The following is a 20,806-nucleotide window of genomic DNA, read 5'->3' on the forward strand; positions in this document are numbered from 1 at the left end:
TCAATTCTCAGCTTCATAAAGTTGGTGGCTTAATTTTTTTGTTTTGCATTGAGTGCAGAGGGATTAGAACGCTTGTCAGTTCTTATTGCATCTGTACCCCAGTTGAGATTCACCCTCTCCATTTGTCCTGTTCCATTACCATTTAAAGAAAAATCCCAAAATTAGGTTTTCCCCAGAAACCTGAGGTGAATCTTCCTTGGGGGAACTGACCAGAACTAGTGTCCCAATTGGAATTCCTTCTCACTTTGTTTGGCTATGGGACAGGAATATAAGGGAAATCTCAGCAAAGGGACAAGAAAATAAATCAGACAGGGATTATAACCCTCCCTTGCTCTATCCAAATTAAGTTTTGCCTATAGTTCTACTATAAATGCCAACTGCCTTCCATTAGCCTTAGAAACATTTAAGTATGGTTAAGTTCAGATCAACTCCCTCAACACAGCACTTCCATTACCATGCAGAATCTCCAGGCCCTTTAAAGTCATTTCTTGTACATCACAGGGATCCCTCTACCTCCATCTGCTCCCTTTGAGGTTAAGAAAAAAATTGGATTTTTGTCTCACCGTAAAAAAACTGATGCTCATTGACAGACAGCGCCAGAATCTTAACCGTTGGGTTATACTGCCCCCTACAGGAGTAAGAAAACTAGGCAGAAAGAAAAAAAAAAAAAAAAAAAAAAGTCTGACTATTCCTATGGGCGGTCCCGGGGTATACTCCCTATCTGCTATAGGTACTCCGTTTTTGTTACAAGCAGTGTCAGAAAATACAACCCCACGGAGGAGTGGGTGCTGTGTATGTCAAAGAACAGAGAAATGGATTTTACAGCAAGTCAAAAATCCAATTTTCTATTTCATTCATTAACAGACACAGCTTTTGATCTTAACCATTGGGACATATTAAAGCAATGATAAACATGAGGTGGGAACAGCGAAAAAAATTCCCAAGGCTAACTGTAGCCAACCATGTAAACCAGAGCTCAACTGAAGAAACAATACGCCCTTAAAGAGGATCAGGTCCTCTTAACAGCAGCCTGCAAAAAACATTGTGGCCAAAGGAAGCATCTGCAGATGCCAACACAGCCACTTTAAAGAACTGTGCACGGACGACCAGGTGGGCCGCCTTGCAAACCTGCGTCACTGACGCCTGATGGTGGAAGGCCCAGGAGGCACTGAGGGCCAGAGTAAAGTGCGCCTTGACAGGGAAAGGAGGAACCTGACCGTTGATGGAATAGGCCTTAATCACGTCTGTCTGATCCATCTGGAAACGGTCGCAGAGGAAGCGGAAAACCCTTTCCAAAGCCCATCCATGAGCACAAATAGCGAGTCCGACTTCCTAAAAGACTCTGTAGCTGCCAGGTACACCCAAAAAACGGCCAGAACCACATCAAAGGCATGCAAAGCAATTTCCTTCAGAGGTTTTAACCGCTTGCCGACCGCCTCAAGTAGATATACTGCGGCGGTCAGCCCAAGCCAGGCAGAGTGACGTATATATACACGTTACTAGCCTGTGACCGGCTTGTGAGCCAATAGCGGGCGAGCGCACGCCTGCTGAGGCGCGCGCCCCAGCTCGTTCACTGAGGAGTCCACGCGTGTGACCGGCGGACCCGAGGCCGCCGGTCACACTACGATCGTCGGTAGGGAGGGAGAAAGGCGGGCGGCTAATGTAAACAAGCCGCCTGTCATTCTCCCGTGTAAAAATGGAGATCAGACGGTTCTACTATGTAGAACCGTTGGATCTCCGTTTTTACAATAGTAGACATGTCCCATCACCGTTAAGACGCACACCCTAGGACACACTTAACCCCCTCCCTCTCCAATACAGTTAACCCCTTCCCTGCCAGTGTCATTTTTACAGTAACAGTGCATATGTATAGCACTGATTACTGCAGTAATGTCACTGGTAACCCCAAAAGTGTAAAAAAAATGTCAGTCAAGGGTCCGATCTGTACGCCGCAATGTCGCAGTCCTGAAGAGGGGGAAAAAAAAAAAAAAAAAAAAAAAAAAAAAATCGCACAGGTGATCAAATACCACCAAAAGAAAGCTCTGTTTGTGAGGAAAAAAAAAGGACATGAAATTCTAGGTACAGCGTCGAATGACCGCGCAATTGTCCGTTAAAGTCACGCAGTAAGAAAAAAAAACCCCTGGTCAGGAAGGGGGTAAAATCTTCCGGGGCTTAAGTGGTTAACCTGGGACACAGGGAAGGCAAACATGTCTTCATTCCATCTCGGGGATGCCTCCACCATAGACAACTGATGAAACACCTCCGGATGAAGAGACCACTCCCCTTGGTCCAATGCTTAGGACTACGGTAATCCGCCTGCCAGTTTCCCACCCCGGGAATGTGTATGGCAGAGAGGCCTGGAACGAGCTACCTCCAGGACACTTGTGCCTCCCTGGTGATTGACATAAGCCATGGCCGTGGCATTGTCCGATTGAATGCGCACTGGACATCCCTGAAGACGATCCTTCCAATGTTCCAGGTACAGTCTGATCGCTCTAAATTCCAGGGCTTGATCGTGGTCTGGACTCTTCCAGGGTCCAAACCCCGAGCAGAATTTTTGCCGAGGACACCTCCCCACCCGGACAGGATGGCATTCATGGCAACCACTGTCCGATACAAGGAAGGATTTGTCCAGCCAAAGCACCAGAGAACAAAGTCACCATATCAGACTCTTGATTGTCCAGAGACTGCAGATTCTTGTCCTATTTGCCCATAATCTCCCTTTGCAGGGACCTGCAAACAAAGGCAACTGCCTTGAAGTTAGACACCATCAGGCCCAGCACCCGCATTTAAGTCCAGAGGGATGACCCATCTGCTGGACAGCAAAAGACGAATTGCAACCTGCAGTTTCTGAGTTTGTCCAGAGGAAGGAGCACTATGGCTAAGGCAGAGTCAGACCTAGATAGTCCAGCTTTATGCACGGAACCAGAGCAGACTTCTGAAAATTCAGAATCCAGCCGAACTCCCTCACAGCTCATATGGTCATCCCCAGGTTTTCTACCAGAGCAGTAGGTCATCCCAAGTAGCCCAGTACCACAATCCCACTTTGGCGTAACAATGCTAGCCCAGGGGCTAATACTTTTGTGAAGACCCGAGGAGCAGAGACAAGACCAAAGGTTAATGCCACAAACTGATAATGCTCCTCTCCCACAGCAAAAGCAGAGGAAGAGCTGGTGACCTGCACATAATGGAATGTGAAGGTAAGCGTCCTTAATGCCGATAGAGGCAAGAAAACCCCCCTGATGAAAAGGATGCCACCGTGCAAATAAACTCCATTCTGAACTTCTGCACCCGTACAAAACAGTTCAAGCACTTGGAGGTCCAGAACTGGATGCACCTGGCTTGACTTCCTGTGAACTGTACAGGTTTGAGTAAACCCCCTGAAACGTTCTGATGTCGAAACAGGGACAATCACTCCTTGAACAGGTCTTGCACCACCCCAAGACCCTGTAAGCAGTCCAGGGACATGTGCAAGTTTAAAGGAAAGAATTTTTGCGGAGGGCAAGGACACTCGATCTTGTAGCTGGATTGTATGACTGTGGAACCAAGTGTCATACCAGGGAAGTACACGGGTCCGGAAACGAGCAAAAACGCCCCCTCGATACAGATAAGGGTGCACCTTCATACTGAGCCCTGTCCACGGGTCTGGAGAAGCCGTTCAACTTGCTAGACCAAGTTTGCTTGGATCCACCAGAGGAAGCCCTGAAAGGCTTTCATCCCTTGTCAGTCGCACCTGAGGGACATAAGAAAAAAAAGATTTGAGCCTAGAAGGATGGCCCACGTCTACGGTCCTTGCCCTTACTAGCCTGAAAAAAGACAAGGTACTCCTATCCCACTGAGACCCTTAATGTCATCCAGGGTAGCTCCAAACAGGCGATCTCCTTAAAGGCCAGAGACTCCAACTGGCATCATGGTTGCCCTGTTTAATCTGGAAACCAGAGGGTCCACCACCAGAGTTCACTTTTTAAAGGGACTCCTAAGGGTAACGCATAGCAAAATTGCTTAGGGACCCCAAGGGGACGATTTGGCCATCTCAATCTTTTGCGACAATTCTGTCAAAATAGGAAGGGGAAGGAAACACCTTTGCCGCTCTGCACGGCTTGTGGGTGTCAAAGTGAACCGGTGCCTCAGTGGCAGCTTCAGCTGCATCCTCCATTTTTAAAGTATCACGCACCAACACAATCAGTGCATCCACCAGCAGCTTTTCAAGCACGGCTACAGGTGTAGAGGACTCATCCTCACCATCTGAGAGAATTCAGGGCGCGTGGTCACAGACCCAGCAGAGTGAGCCACATTCGTGGCGGATGAATCAGATCCAGGATCTGAGGAGACCGATGAGACAGAGGAAGACGGGGGACACTGCTAGCCCACCGCCCAAAACCCACATCCACCTGGGACAACTCCAGGACCGCCGTGAGTGCATCAATGGATGGTTAGGACCCAGCAGTCTCAGAGGGGATCAGATGGGGAAATGTGCTCCAAGGACTTTATGAGTCAATAGGACCCCACAAAAAAGGTGTAAAAAAAAAAAAAAAAAGCACCTAGACCTCAGCAGAGAGGGAGAGGACCCCACCAGACTCACCACCCAGCACAACAGGCACCTGCCACCAGGATAATCTGCACTCCACGTACGGCGGTCAGGAAGTAAAAAGATCCAGGAGCCAGCACCAGGGGATGAAGAGGGTCTCCCACCGCCGTCCAGAGAGCTCCACTGTCTGATCCCTAGGCCTCAGAAACCACACAAGCAGAAAGGGGGCCCCAGCAGGAGCCCCCACCAGGTACAGCCCCAAACAGCACCCTGCCCCCACCCAAGGAGGTGGACCAGGCCACCCCACAACCCCAGTGTAAGTGCAGAGGGGCCCACAGACCAAGGGTGGTTCCTAACAGGAAGGAGGGGGTCAGACCATCCCATGTCCACCCAAAAACCCTCCAGGGGGAGAGGGGCCAGGAACCAGACAGGCACTGCTCCAGACAACCTCCTCTCCATCTAAATGGGGGGCTGTCAGCAAGGAATGTGGCGACTCTGGGTGAGATCTGGTCACATACGACCTTGCGAGACATTTAACTTGCAGGCCAGCCCCCGTTCACTGGGGCTATGTCACGGCAGACCTAGCGCAGAGCTAAGGTCTGCTTGCACACGCTGGCCAGACTGGGGTGACCACTGGATCTAGATTATCCAGCCTGTCGCCCAGTCCGGCAGTTAAATTGTAGATCTCAAAAAAAAAAAAAAAAACAACAGGAGAAAAATATTTCTAAAGAAGAAAAAATTGCCAGGACTAGAGATCCCAGCAAAGAACTAGGTCCTGACTAAGCAAAAATCTGAGTACCTATAGCAGAAAGGGAGTATACCCCCCTGAGACAGCCCATAGGCATAGCCAGACTGTTTAGTGTCCTACTCCAATGGTTAAAAAGATCAGGAGCCGTGTCCGTTCATGAACAAAAGATCCATTTTTGTTTTTCTCATGATTAAAAATATGATGATATTTTTAAGTTACCTGAGGCTTATTTTTGAACCTTGGAGTAAAAATATAGCATGAAAATGTGTCTACATGTATCGGTTTTTACCAAGGATGCTATAGGCAGTTGACAATCTGCATCACAACAGCCATTATTGGTGTATTAGAGTTCCCAGAATCTAAATCAGAAGACCCAATTTAAAATATATACAAACCATTTTCCTTGGCATTGGTCTTGGTCCAGGCATATCTTCCCGTCCTGCACAAATAAAGCAAAAACCATTACAATTAAACATGGTTCTACAGGTAGAACGACACACACAGTGGGGGTACCATACTAACTGCACAGCAAAAAAAAAAACTAAAATACATTTTTATTTATGCTCTTGCATGTGCTGTAAACTGACAGCCTTTACATCTTGGACTTGCAAGCATTCCAAGGAAAGGACTAGTGACGGATATACCATAATTCCTAAAAGCAAGAACTGACAGCTCAGGCACAGCCTTCACTCACCTAGGTAACCCCTGAAGTTTCTAGGTCGATCGTCAGGACCACCTCTCATGGCCATCGGTGGAGGAGGAGGTCCCAGAAGTCCAGGTGCTGGGTTGGTTGACTGCTGCAGCATGTAAGGATTACCCCTGCAAATAAGTTCATGCATTATTCTTCTAGGTTCACACTTCATGTGAAACTTGAACACTTAAGTTACACAGAATAAAGTACACTACCGACCAGAAAGAGTTGCACTGACAGGATAAGTATTATAACGGAAAACCCTCTGTTACATAATACCAAAAAGTTACAAGGAGAAAAAAAAAAACCCCAAGAAAAGCAGCTTGTGCTTCCTGCATACACTGTCTGCAGTACCCCCAGAAATCTCTAGGCTCTCTCAGCAAATACCAAAGTCAGATTTGAATCATATCTACGCACATGTGCCTCTATTGGTCCTAGAGCCATATCAAAGTGTTTTTCAGAACACTAGTGTAATCTTACATCCCAAAAGACATACTAACAGATCTACTGATCAAATTTAGCAATAGCACACACATGCAAGTTCTATTAGTGCTATGGAATGGACATATGACTAAGGCTACCCCTACACTCTTTGCTACCAAGTTTAACACAGCGTGCCTAGTTCACCCAGGACTCTGCAAATGGCCACCTGACTTCCACCCCCCTACAGGCCTGTTAAATGGTATGGGAAAGGCTTAGTGCCAGACAGACAGAAGATAAAGCACTATATAAGTGCATAGTGTAGGTATAGTCCATGTTACACTTACATTCCAGGTTCAGCCAATTCTGGGAATCTGTACAAAAAGACAATAGATTAGTTTGTTTCATGCAAAATGACCATCTTTAACGAAAAAGTGTACGTAGACAAGCTACACAACCCCTTTTATCTGGAATGCAGTCAGGCTATTGTCCCCCATTAAAAAGTAATTTGAAGGCATGCTAAAGCAATGGGCTGTCAGAGGAACTGAACCCATTACTGGCTGGATTAAGCAAATTATAATACTTGATACAAACTAAAGTTTAACTGCCAACTAGTGTTTGGTAAGTCGGAGGAGATTCCCATTTGGAATGATTGGAGGAGAGGATTTCTTTTGGAACACAAGCACTTTTTCCTGGATGAACTTAGCTTGCACATTGACTTTTTTTGCACCCGAGCGGCATGGGACAGTTTACTCATCGGAATGCACTGCACATTATATTGAATATACAAATTTGATTGCACAGGATACTTGTATGTTATTATGGCACTTGAAACCATTTTCATGCACTTTATTATCTTTGTAATATTAGCACACTTAACGATTTGGACTGTTTTTCCTGTATTTTGCACAAATTTCAGTAGTTACTGTGCATTATATTGTTGGGTACTGCTAAAAAGGGACAACATTAAAACCAACACTGCCACATGCTACTGCGTACAGAAAACACCTAGTACTTTCATATACAATTTAACAGAGTAGCAGGGGTGCAAATGAGACAGAGGGGGGGGGGGGGGGGGGGGGGGGCGGTCTGCCAATAACTGCATAGGCAAATCAAGTTTTCTTCAAATTAGGTGCAACAAGCTTCTTTGCTCAATGGCTACCTAAAATTTGCTTGAGTTACATGACTTAAAGCTGGAAAATGTCACCTATTGCAAAAAAAAAAAAAAAAAACCCCAACAAGAGGAAAGTAAAGTAAGCGCTGATTTTTGATGTGTACATATATCAGGAAAGGAAAAAAAATGTTTAATATACTTTACTTACAGGTCAAGCAGCAGCAGACGTTGTTTTCTATGGTACTCTCCATTTGTATGTCCTTTCCAGTGCTATAGAAAAAAAAAAAAAAATTCAAGCATTGAAATTTCCAGGCTACACAGAAGCGTTGAGCAACTAGAGCCCAAAGACCAAATTCAAGGGGGGGGGGGGGGGGGTACCTACACCACCCCACAATTTCCCACATTTGAAAACTGAATTCTTAAGAACTTCAGTCAGGCCATTACTGTCTAAAGCCATAAGGGAGATTTCTCCTTGGCTCAAGTGTGCTTAGCACAAGGGAGAAAAATCTCTCAAACTGGAAAACCCCACTAGAAAAACCTGACAGATGTTCTTAACCTTCAATGCTGTATCCAAATTAAGTTTTGGCAGAAGCTATTTAAACAAAAACTGATTGGATCCCCATATTTGCTTCAGCACACCTGACTGGTGCTGCCTGTTGGGCTGCAGAAAAATCTAAACAAGGCAGAACACATCCCTAGTGTAATCTTCATTTGTCAAAGAAAACTAAAATAAAGTGCTCAACCTCTAGCTATGATCAGATAGGGGTTGGAGCTATAAAATGCGAGGATGAGGCATCAGCTTAGTGATACCACGGATACAATTACAGCATCCCTGACACTTTAGAGCTTCCAATCTCTACTGCTGAAGGTCTTCCTGGAATGGATATAGGAAAAGCTATCCTGGGCCACGGGTAAGCAATTTAAGATGTTTATTTTGTGTATGTATATTTTCTTTTTGCCTTGCTCTGAATTGAATAGGTGCATTTTTATCCAAACAGATGTACTTGCACACTACAGCCCCACAGACTTCCATAGGACTATTTTCCAGTCAGGAGACCGGGTCACAAATCCCCTTCAAAGTCTACTGGGTTGCACTGCAAGCAAACAGCCAGGGAGCCTTTTACAACTGGATGCAAACAGCGGCATAAGAATGCAGCAGAATCAGATTCTGGCATGCATAAAATGTTGAGTGGAAAGGCGAGATTGTTTAGGTCAAGGCAAAAAGAACAAGTGCACTTCGAAAAGGGTATGCATTTTTAAAAGTTGGTGCACTCTCTGCCTTATTGATTTTTAGGCAATTACAGATGCTTTTGATGGACTTATCTAACCCCATGATAGTTCACCTGAAAAGTTCTGAAAGTTTAAATTGTCCTCTTTTAGATCTAGTAACTGGCATAGGCTTCAAAATACCAGAGTAGCCCAACATTACTTTCTGCGCTATATTAAGGCCCCTTTTAAAAAAAAGTTTGAAAAGTATCCCTTTTTCCTACTTTTAAAGGATAAAAATTCTAAGGCAGAACAGTGAAAAGGAAAAAACAAGTCTCTGAACACCAAGCTGCAAAAGAATGGATTTGCAAAGACTGAGAAGTGGTGAAGTGTTATAATAAACCAACTCTGCTTTTTTTGTATATAAAGAAAGGGCTCCCCATTGACTAGCAAAATTACACAATGCTTACCAGGCTTGAATCAAACTCAATGCCTGACCAAAAAGCATTAGGTGTTCAAATGAACACAGATTCCTGAGCCAACAGTCAGAAGGCATGCCAAGTACAATAGCTGAATGATTTTTTAAAGTAGGTCACAGAGACCAGAGGGTGACAAAATGCCATCCAAGGATTGATAGTTTGGACGTATTGGTTACCCCTTTCTCCAGGAATTAAAAATGGAAGATGACCATTAGAAGCCATGAAGAAAATCCTTCCAAATATGAATGATTACCTAAAATTTAGCCGATTGGCTTCAGAGGGTTTGTTTCACTTGTAAAGCCTTCGGACTTTCAGTGATTTAAAAGGATGAAAAATAAGAGCTAAACTAAGATTGCCTGCTTATTTGGTTTTACAAGTTTCAAAACAGGAAATCCTTTTCTTGGGAGTTCTTTAGGGGCACAGAGCAAGAAGGATTCCCAAGAAATACAATATGGGTTATATACAGCCACCTACAGGCGATTTGGACACTGGCAACAAAAAGCTTAGCCAGTATAACCCCTAAATTGTTCATTAAGGAACACAAGGTCAGAGCCAGAATGAATTCTGAGATGTGCAACATCCAAATAGGGGGCATTCACAGCAAATGAATGCCAATAAGCCTAAAAAAGCAACCAGGTCAAAACTGAAGCAGGTTGAAATGGGAGCGGTTATACTGGCTGCCAGTGTTTAAATTTTCTGCAAGTGAACGCATAACCCATACATCTCAGAACTCTTGACCCTGTGCTCCTTAAAGATTAAGAACCACCTTTTAAAGAGAATACCAACTTTAAATATAGATAGCTAGAGGCAGTGGTAGACCGCTTGACAAGACAGGCACAATTGAAAGCTTGAGGTTGGATGAGCTGACCTTCTGAAAGACGTAATGTAAAAGGGATATGTTTGCACTGTTTGTCCAGTCCAATACAAAAGAGCAAGGACTAGATACAAAGTTTAAGTACAAGTAAGCTATAAAAGCTTGGGGACAAATAAGATTAGCTCAGCCAAATGTATGGACCAAGAAGATTTTGGAATTTGCAGCCTATATTAAAATATAAGCACAAGTGCATGCAGGGCATACTGAGAATGCTTCTTGTGTGTGGCTAAAGACAGACGTTCAAGTCACATTACCCTTAAATCAGGCCTAGAAAACAGCAATTACTGGGCATAACCAGTTATGTATTTTGGATCTGAGCTGAGGCCACGTTAAGCAAAAACTAGCTATAAAGTAAATCTGAACTCAGATGTCCATTAACAGCCTAACTTTGGAATCAAATCTATTTTTTGCAGAGCAGATAGATTGGAATGTTTTGTGATGCAAAGTAATCATGATCATTGACACAGCGAGAGAGAGAAAGTCATACCTCTTGCATGACACCAAAACAAAACTAAATCTTTAGACTTCAGAATTTAGGGATGAGATGGGGTGGGGATAACTCACCTTCATGGATTTACAAGGTATATCACACAGAGTACAGAGATGGGGGTACACTTTAGGCGTAAGGCCATGGAAATCATCAATACTTCTACCGGATGGCATTCCTCTTGACTTTTCAAACATAGATCTTTCTTGTGCCTGAACGTAACCCAAGCGATCAATGTCACTCTCAAGCTTACGAAAAGGGGGTTCAGATAAGAAGCTTTCGTTTCTAAGCCTCTCTCGATCTCTTAAACGTTCATCCATATCCAGTCTCTCTCGAAAAGCAAGTTCTCGAGAGCGGCTCCCATGATCATGGTCACCCACAGGATTAAGACTAGAGGGGCGAACATCAAAACTCTCTCTTCTGAAGGACCTGAGGTCATCCCAGTCATCGCGTGAAGGTCTCAGTGTATCACGAGACAGTCTCTCTCTCCTTAGCATGGCAACGTCTTCTGCCCTCCTCCTTTTAAGATGCTCAATAATCTGAGGCAAATTCTCAGCGGTGATCTTTTCCTCTGGATAGCGACTCAACTCATCCAAGTCACTAGAGGAAAGACCAAAACTGGCCAAAATTTTACTGGCCTGATCAGGATCTCTGGATGGTTGGGAAGATAGTGGCGGACCCCTGTTACCAATGTTTAAAATTGATGGCAAGTTTTGAGAAGAGGAGCCAGAGGGGAGCATGCCACGTGATCCTTGCGGGCCCATTTTAGAGCTTGGACCTAGGTCCATCAAGCTGGAAATACGACCAGAGCTTGGGCCCAATCGACCAAAGCCAGATGATAAAGGCGGATATAAAGGCTGATCACTTGAGAGAAGGCCCATTCTGGATGCATCTCGTCTGCGTTGATCAGGCAGATCTCTGCTTAGGGATGAATGAGCAAACTTAGACATTATGGGGCTATTCTCTCAGATTCTCAAAAAGAAAAAGCAAAGCAAGAACAAGGATCAAGTCCTGCAGCTAGTGTACAAACACTTGAAAACGTTGTGACCGAGGAGACGGATGAATCTTCTTTAAGAATATAGACGCCAAGCAACTCTGTAGAAAAACAAGCAATTTTAGTCATTTAGTTACAATATCCACATCAAAATTTTGGGCTTAAAATGGAAACATTAAACAGGTCAAGACCCAAGAAAATACTAGCCAGAGGATATTCAGAAATAATGACAGAATATATCAGAAATTCAGCCTTTTCAATGCTATACTTTTGCAGGATACTAGATTTCAGATGGATTTTCTTGATACAAAACAAGTAGACGGCATTCAAATTTGAAAATATCAGAATTACAATTTGTCATGTTGCAAAAATATTTTCTTGAATTACCTTTGAAACGAACTTATCTGAAAACAGTTTCAAGTGAAAGGTATAGAGGAAGGGGAAAAAAGGGCACTGTACAAATAGCAAGGAGGTACTTTTAAGAGAAAGAAAAAAAAAAATAGGTGCACAATTGGACACTTTAAAGTGATAGTAAACAGGAAACCAAATATTGCAGTTACCAATCATTAGATGTGTGGCTGCACGATTCCGAATAAAATGAGAATCATTTTTTTTTGCCTAGAAGATCACAATTCTTACTTTCACATAAGAAAAGGGCCAACTTAACAGATAGATTTGGGGCATATTGTTGATAAAACTCTGCTGGCTGGTATTTTGACAGCTGTGAGCAGGGAACATCGATTTTGTAACATTTAATTGTGCAGCTCTAGTGGCTGTATTAGTTTAGGCTTTTCCCCTCAGTTTTCACCAGATGATCTAACTAGTAACACCTATTAAGAGTGCCTCCAACTACAGGGGCACCTTTGGACAGCAGCAGGGGAGTGTTAGACGTACTAGCAAATATAGGTCCACTCTCAGTGCTTACATCCTCCTGCTGCCCCCAGTCCTGGGAGGTAAAAGGGCAGAGGAGCATAGTCCAGCCTTACTTTCCAAGTCCTGAGAGCCTGTGGGAACTGAACCTACAGTGTGGGGAATTTCACAAACCCATTTTAGCAGCACACAATGGGGTGATGTGAAGGGGAACATTAGACACTACTGTGACACTTCATGCTGCCTTTATTGGGGGCTGTTGATAATTTTTTTATTATTAAAAAGCGCTGGCATCCGATTTCCGTCATGCTGTCCCGGTAAATCTAAACCTCGGAAAGGCTGCCTACCACAGTTACAGCAACCTTTTTTATTGTTCCTTAGGAGATAAAGATTTTACATAAAGGCTACTCATTTTAAGCAACGTCAGAAGTTAATGGTTTGTCTAATCCCTCTAATGGCTACATCTGCAAGAGAGCTTGTTCTGAAAAACAGACTCACAGGATAACAAATTGAAAACAATACAGCCATCACATCCAAGAGTAAGGTACAATATAATAAGCATTTGCTTTTAAATTTAATACCACTTTAATTATTCCATGAAAAGGTACCAAAGCATGCATAAAGAACATGGGATTTCATAAAACACGTTAAGACCGTCACCTGACCACCAAGATTTTCAGGTAGAGAAGCAAAAGTCACAAAACGCGTGTGGGGAAAAAAAAAAAACAACACCACACAAGGGCCTCAGTACAAGAATAGCCTGAAACTACGAAGAATACAAAGTGACAACAAATGACAAAATTACTCTGCAGTTTTGTATAAATGCTGGATTACTACAGGGGGGCTTTTAAAAAAAAGGTAGGTAGACCACAAGCCAGCAAAATCAGCTAGTGGACATGGAGCAAGAAGCCCATCCAGAACAAACATGTTGTCATCTATACAATTTCTAGTCACCCAAACTGTAGTAAGCTTGAAAAAGTCAAGATAATGCTTTACACATTGGGTTAATGCAAATGCACCTGAGCCAGCAGTGTATAATCATGTCTGTATACTGACTGCTAAGCGCAGGCTATTTATTGCCCACTGTCAGCTGACAGAGCCCCTCCAAGCTCTGAAAGGCTACTGACCATTTGTTGGGATCTGCCCAGACAGGACAGCTGGTTCCAGCGCACCTATCTCTTTCTCTAGCCTGGTGCTCTGACGGGTGCTGCAGGGGCGCATTGAAAGAGTGGCGCAGCGATTAACAGTTACTGCTCTCAAAGCAGAGAAGCAGTCATGCAATTCAGTTATCTGGCTTAGAGCCAACATGGGACTGATGCTGCAGCAGAGATCATTGTGTGCATTTTTTTAAACAGCCCAAACTACTTCTTGAAGTCCATTGGAGAAAATTACAAATCGCTTTAGTAAATTCCCAAAATGAACAAGCCAGGTTAACCTGGCAACAGATTCATTGGTATCACTTTTTACAAAGTAACGCCTGAGATTCCATAGATTAGAAGCACCCAAAGGATTATCTAAAGGCCATAATCTTTTTATTAAATGTTATCAGGGCCAACACACCAATAGGGCTCAGATCCACCGCATCAATTCGATAAAGACTGAGAATTGCAAGAAAGCAGCTAGGATCCTACAGGGAAAACAGGGAATTGGATTTCCTTAACTACCCGTTATGCGACTAAGAAAACATTCAAGAAAGCAAAAGGACTTTAGGAACGATATAAAACTTCCGCACCAAGGACTATATGGATGGGTGGACACTCAGTGTAAAAATAAATGAATATGTTTGAAATATATATATATGTGAGAAATATATCTAAAAATAGGCTGCAGCCTCCCTGAATGATAGTCCGGAGACTATACCTTGGATGTGAAGAAAAGGGATAGTGGCGCTGTCTATATTGAAAATAAATATAAATTGTGGTAAAGTATTTTTTCTTCAGTGGTTGAAGATATAAAGTGCCTACGTGCTTATCAAAGATATGTGCAATAATTTATCTAAAAATCACCAGTACAAAAATATATAATCATTGACATCAAAGTAGTGCAAATATGCAAGTGCAATATATTAAAGTGCCTCCAAGAGATTAAAGGTGACTAGTGCAAAAATGTTATATGTGGTGAATGACAAACAAACAGTAGGCTACAAATCGTTTTGACCAATAGTAACAATAAAAATTCATGCAATAATAAAGTGCTTTAAAGGAAAGTGCTATAGTGTGTGAAAAACCCCAGTGCTACCATATACGATAGTATAGGGGTAATATAAGGTGCCAACAGAAAATCTAAAATTTGCACAGCTCGAAAGGTCCAGTATGAAAAAAAGTCTATATGTCACATGCAGTGACCCCAGGCAAATAAATATCACAAGTTGAAGTGGGTGACAACACTCTGGTGACTGATTGAGGAGTGACCCCGTGGTGGGTGGTAAGGTGCTAGGTGATCCCTCCAGTGGAAAGGCACACTTACCAGAGACACCCACCCCACACAGGGGTATTAAGCGGGTGTTTAAATTGATCCAACAGCCCAGCAGTATCCTCCTGTGCCTGGATGGGGGCGTCTACCGGAAGCCTGGCTGGTCCTAGTGTGGATATTCACTGGCTTGGTTCCCTGTATATTTTCCCCGATAGCGGATATGATCCGAGGTACCCCCCCCCCCCGATTTCACTCCTGATGGTATGCCAGAGAGTAAATAAGGGACATAGTGTAATGCCGTAATGCACCTAAATGACGTAAAGCACGTAGGCACTTTATATCTTCAACCACTGAAGAAAATAAAATTTACCACAATTTATATTTATTTTCAATATAGGCAGCGCCACTATCCCTTCTTTTCTTCACAAAAGGACTTTAGGGGTTCCTTGCACTTGCTGCAGCTCTAAACATCTCTCTGAAAAGCATTTCACAAGCAAAAGGGTTTTTGACAGGTGACTGGGAGTGGATGTTTCTTGCTCACCACCCGTTTTAAAGCAGAACTCTCACATTTAACATTGACGATTTTTAAACCTTATGCTGCATCATTAGCATTAGTAGGAAGTAAAGTAATATTTACGCGTTTTAAACATCTTTACATTTCTGGCTTCGTTAGTGAAAACCCAAAACCAGTATCTCAGCAAATTACATAAGACCGATAAAATGACATTTTTGACTTACCGTAAAATCCATTTCTCTGATGTTCACAGCTCCTGGTCTTAACCATTGGGTGATACTGCCCCATACAGGAGTAGGATACTACTAGGCAGAAAAAGTCTGCCTATGCCTATGGGCAGTCCCAGGGGATATACTCCCATTCTCTGCTATAGGTATTATGTTTTGTTACAAGCAGTGTTGGAAGAATTACAACTCCACATAGGGGTGGGTGCTGTATCCAGTCAAAACATTAGGTAAATGGATTTTACAGCAAATCAAAAAATCCCAATTTTTTTCGTTCATTGACACCGCTCCTGATCTTCATGACCATTAGGACGTCCCAAAGCAGTGTGAACATAAGGGGTGGAACAGCAAAAAAATTCAAGGCTAAACAGTAGCTCAACCAAAAAACAGAAGCCCGCCTGAAAACACCCTTTGACCCCTGTCTTGTCTAATCCATCACCATAGTTACCTTCAGTAAGCACATATTTGAGATAGTATTTTGGTGCTTCCAAATTCCAATAAAGCAAACCAAAGTTTTACCCATGAACAAGTTGAAGCAGAATTACAACATAAACTAAATCTCTCCTGGTCCAATTGTCCATTACAGTTTATAGCAACACGTCACACTTAAAGCGTATTTATAGCCAAAACCCTTGAGGGGTTAAAATCCCTACCAGGCTATTTGTAATCTGTCATTAGGGAAGTTTCCCTTAACCTTGTTCCACAGACAAACGTCAGAGTAAAACTCCTCTTCTAGGGAAAACTCCAGCATCTGACACAAATTCCAAATGGGATGCAGCAGAAAAAAAATATAAATAAATAAACAGGGTCTGCTCCCCATCTTATACAAATCTATAACAAAAGTTGCCTGGAGATTGGGGCCCCCAGATAAAAAAAAACCTGGGAGGTGCCTGGCAAATGTGAATCCCCACATTGCATTATGCAGCTTGGAACCAATCCATGCATGGGTTCACTGATTAACCTCCCCTCACAAAGCTGGGTATGCTTGTAAGCTACATCATAAGTATCTCAGGCTTCTGAGTACAGCAGCAATTAGAAAATCAAGTAACACATGGTACTGAACAAACCTTGGAAGTACCAACAGCACGACTGTGGGAAACGTTCAAGAACCTGTTAAAGTCTATGGCAAGAAAAAAAAAATGACTTCTCTAGTCCCTATCAGGGCTATATAGGGGGGTAAGAACCAGGCAGGATCAACTACGTAATGTGGGAGATACAAAAGGGTAATTGAAAAACAAAAGCACTATGCTACAGCTTTCATAATAAAGGAGCCTCATTTTTTGGGGTAACGAGCACTTTAAGGAAAGGAAAAATCCCATCTTTAAAATGGGTATTAACCACTTGCCGACCGCCGCAAGTACATATAGTGCGGCGGTCATCCCCAGCCAGGCAAAGTGACGCACCGGTACGTCACTAGCCTGTCACTCGCTTGTGAGCCAATAGCGGGCGAGAGCGCGCTGGCTCATTCCCCAACAAGTCAGTGCGTGTGACCGGCGGACCCGATGTCCGCCGGTCACTCGCGATCGTTCGCCGGGAAGGGAGAAAGGCAGGCGGCTAATGTAAACAAGCCGCCTGTCATTCTCCCCTGTGTAAAAATGGAGATCAGACGTTGATCTCTGTTCTTACACCAGTAGCCATGTCCAGTTAGAAACACGCCCCTAGGACACACTTAACCCCTCCCTCTCCAATACAGTTAACTCCTTCCCTGCCATTGTCATTTTTACAGTAACAGTGCATATATATAGCACTGATTACTGCAGTAATGTCATTGGTAACCCCAAAAGTGTCAAAAATGTCAGTCAAGGGTCCGATATGTCAGCCACAATGCTGCAGTCCGGGGGAAAAAAAAAAACGCACAGGTGATCAAATACCACCAAAAGAAAGCTGTTTGTGCGGAAAAAAAGGACATCAAATCGTTTGGGTACAGCGCTGCACGACCGCGCAATTGTCCGTTAAAGTCACGCAGTGCCTAATCGCAAAATATCCCCTGGTCAGGCAGGGGGTAAAATCTTCTGGGGCTTAAGTGATTAAACCAAAAATGTAATATTGCAGCTTACCAGTCAGATGTAGAGGGCCGAGGCTGTATTCATTTTGTTCTAAATGGGGCCTAATTGGTACAATGCAATAGAATAGCTTTTAAGCCAAATACTGCCTTCATTAATGAAAACACTCCAACAGCAACAAACTACATAGGTTCCAACTATTCCTGAAACTATCCACAAATAAAGGTCTGGAGATAAATTTTGTGGACCAGTAGATCTTTTGTCCCATAAAATGGCCATTGAGGTTCGAATCTAGGATGATTTAAGCCGGGGCCAAGATGTAATGTCATTTATAGGCAGGCTGATTGGCCAATGACTTTGTTACAAGCAGCAGGTCAGATTTATAACACGCGATTACGGCCAGCGACTATAGTCACTAGCAAACATCGGGTTCTCCCAGCAGGGGGCGCGCCATCCACAGAAACAATAGCTGTGTGAGGAAACCAGGAAAGAAAAAATCCATGATCTATGGCCTACCATAGACTTACAAAGGGAGGAGTGGTGAAGCACAGCCACCGTAGCAATCGGGTTCTCCCAGCAGGGGGCACACCATCCCCAGGAACACAATAGCTGTGGGAGGAAACCAGGAAGGAAAAAAAATCCATGATCTATGGCCTACCATAGACTTACAAAGGGAGGAGTGGTGAAGCACAGCCACCGGACACCATGTGCAATGAGGAAATACGGCAGACTCCAGCTACAATTACAAGCCATACATCCACACACCCAATATATACTCATCTATATGCACACAATACGGTACCATGAGGCAGACAAGCCACCAAAAAATGGCAACACTGCTAAATTATAAAGAGACGATCAGCCCAGGTTCACACTGATGCAATAAAAGCACAAGATCCACTGCATTTCCCTGTATCCCATTCAAAAGAAAATCGCATGCCCCCCCCCCATGTGATCTGTTTGGGGGTGTACAGTGTTAGATCAACATCTGAAAGATTACAAAATGCATGGATGCGAACACCCATGCGATTCAGGTGTGGGAAGGAAAATAAAAGTAATGTGCCATTTTGGTGCGATTTATACCATCCTGTGCAAATCACGTGTGGTGTTCTGCACACACCAGTGTGAACCCAGGCTCAGATGTGTCATGTTCCCATACATCAATTCTCTTCCACCCTGGACTTTCATTAACACAGCTTAAGTGAACATATCTAAAGCAGCCCGTTTAGTGATGCCGCCATTGTGACAGGCTCTTCCCGCCCTTAGGTCCTGGCAGGACGACATCAGGCGTGGAAATGCTGCACACACGCAATGACATGCAAAACCCACGTGTGTGCAAAAACACGCACCCTGGAACATGCACAGGACTCTATACTGATCCGAACCCTGCGCCACACAGGCCAGGGGCAAAGTCACCCTGCGCCACACAGGCCAGGGGCAAAGTCACCCTGCGCCACACAGGCCAGAAAAATAGAAATAGCCTAGAAAAAAAATCTATTGAAAAATAAAGGGAGAGCACCCACGTAAGAGGAGGCAGGGAAGAACCTCACAGCTCAGGGGGAGGAATGAGTAATAACGAACAACCCCACAGTAATTCTTTATAAAAATGAATGGCCGCCATCAATGTGAGGTGAAAATAGGGCTCCTGCGGGCCCCCAGTGACGCCACACACAGACAGCGGCCTACTCCTCTCCGTACAGCCTGCCCCCTCCACACACGAGGCGAAGCACCGCCATTACAGGACAGAAAATGGCGCCGGCGGCCGCCACCTCCACCGTCCACACGAAGCCCCTCACACACCGGCCATGGAAGGCCGAGCCGTCTCACCTCCTCTCCTCGTTCCTGCGCTCTTCTGACCTTCGTTCACCTCCTCTGCTCGCACAAAGAACGCGCTAAAGGCCACACGAGGCACCTACGCAGGGCAGAAATACACGCACCTCGTCCTCTTCCCGCCTCGAAAGAAACAACGTCAGCTAATGGGCGGAGATAGTGTTGTTGGAAGGGGGCTGGGCTGGTAGGGGAGGATCGCTGCCATATATGTTCTGATTGGCTGGCTAGGCGAGCTGGTATGTGAGCACTATACTGACATCTAGAGGTTTTGGGTAATAATGCACAGTCAATGGCGAGCTGCAGAGGCCATGCTAGAAATGAGCTTTCTGTTGATGAGTGTTGCTGGCACAGGACTAGAGTTGCCACCTTATACCTTTATCCCCAAACACATATGAATTACACAGGTTCTGTGCTAATGTAATGCACATAAGGCACCAAGTGAGTTCATTTACCACCTTAATCAGCCACAGAACCTGTGCAATTAATATCTGTTCAGTTTTAACCACTTAAGCCCCAGAAGATTTTACCCCCTTCCTGACCAGGGGGTATTTTGCGATTCGGCACTGCGTGACTTTAACGGACAATTGCACGGTGAACGCTGTACCTAAATGAATTTGACGTCCTTTTTTTCCCACAAACAGAGCTTTCTTTTGGTGGTATTTGATCACCTGTGCGATTTTTTTGATCATGCGCTATAATAAAAAAAAAAGAGCGACTATTTTGCAAAAATAACAATATTTTTCACATTTTTTTATATGAAATTCCCCAAAAAAATGTAAAAATCAAAATTTTTTAAAATTTTTGGCCAATTTGTTTTCTGCTACCTATGTTTGGTAAAAAAAAAAATCACAAGAAGCGTATTTTGATTGGTTTGTGCAAAAGTTATTGCGTTTACTAAGGGAAAGATTTTTGTAATTTTTGTTGTTTTTTTTTTTTTTTAACGAGTAATGGCGGTGATCTGCGATTTGCGGCGGACAGATCGCACCCTTGACTGACATTTTTGACACTTTTGGGGGTACCAGTGACATTACTACAGTAATCAGTGCTATACATATGCACTGTTACTGTAAAAATGACACTGGCAGGGAAGGGGTTAACTTTATTGGAGAGGGAGGGGTTAAGTGCGTCCCTAGGGGTGTGTTTCTAACTGTGCAGGGATGTGGCTGTGTGTGTAACAGCACAGATCAACTGTCCTACATAGAAGGACCGTTAGATCAGTGCTTTTACACAGGGAAGAATGACAGGTGGCTTTGTTTACATTAGCCGCCTGCCTTTCTCCCTTCACATCGGGTCCGCCGGTCACACGCACGGAGGTGTCAGTGAACGAGCCGAGGCGGGAGCACGCCTCCGGCAGCGCGCGCTCGCCCGCTATTGGCTCCAAGGCTAGTGACGTACCGGTACGTCACTTTGCC

At 44.0% G+C, this 20,806-nt stretch overlaps 1 protein-coding gene across 1 annotated transcript in view; it reads right to left on the bottom strand.

Annotated features, from left to right (window-relative positions):
• The window catches only part of MATR3 (matrin 3), a 33,895-nt gene extending 14,353 nt beyond the window's left edge, over nt 1-19,542 (bottom strand). Inside the window, exons 1-6 of the mRNA XM_082254788.1 lie at nt 19,392-19,542; nt 10,625-11,642; nt 7,710-7,771; nt 6,735-6,761; nt 5,971-6,095; nt 5,672-5,715 (exon numbers count right to left, since the gene is read on the bottom strand). Coding sequence (XP_082110914.1) covers nt 5,672-5,715; nt 5,971-6,095; nt 6,735-6,761; nt 7,710-7,771; nt 10,625-11,497 — 1,131 coding nt within the window. The 5' untranslated portion in view covers nt 11,498-11,642; nt 19,392-19,542. The remainder of the gene's footprint in view (nt 1-5,671; nt 5,716-5,970; nt 6,096-6,734; nt 6,762-7,709; nt 7,772-10,624; nt 11,643-19,391) is intronic.
• Nucleotides 19,543-20,806: the final 1,264 nt, after the last annotated feature.

The sequence above is a fragment of the Pelophylax lessonae genome, assembly GCF_965119305.1.
Source record: "Pelophylax lessonae genome assembly, chromosome: 4".
In the NCBI taxonomy this organism is placed as follows: domain Eukaryota; kingdom Metazoa; phylum Chordata; class Amphibia; order Anura; family Ranidae; genus Pelophylax; species Pelophylax lessonae.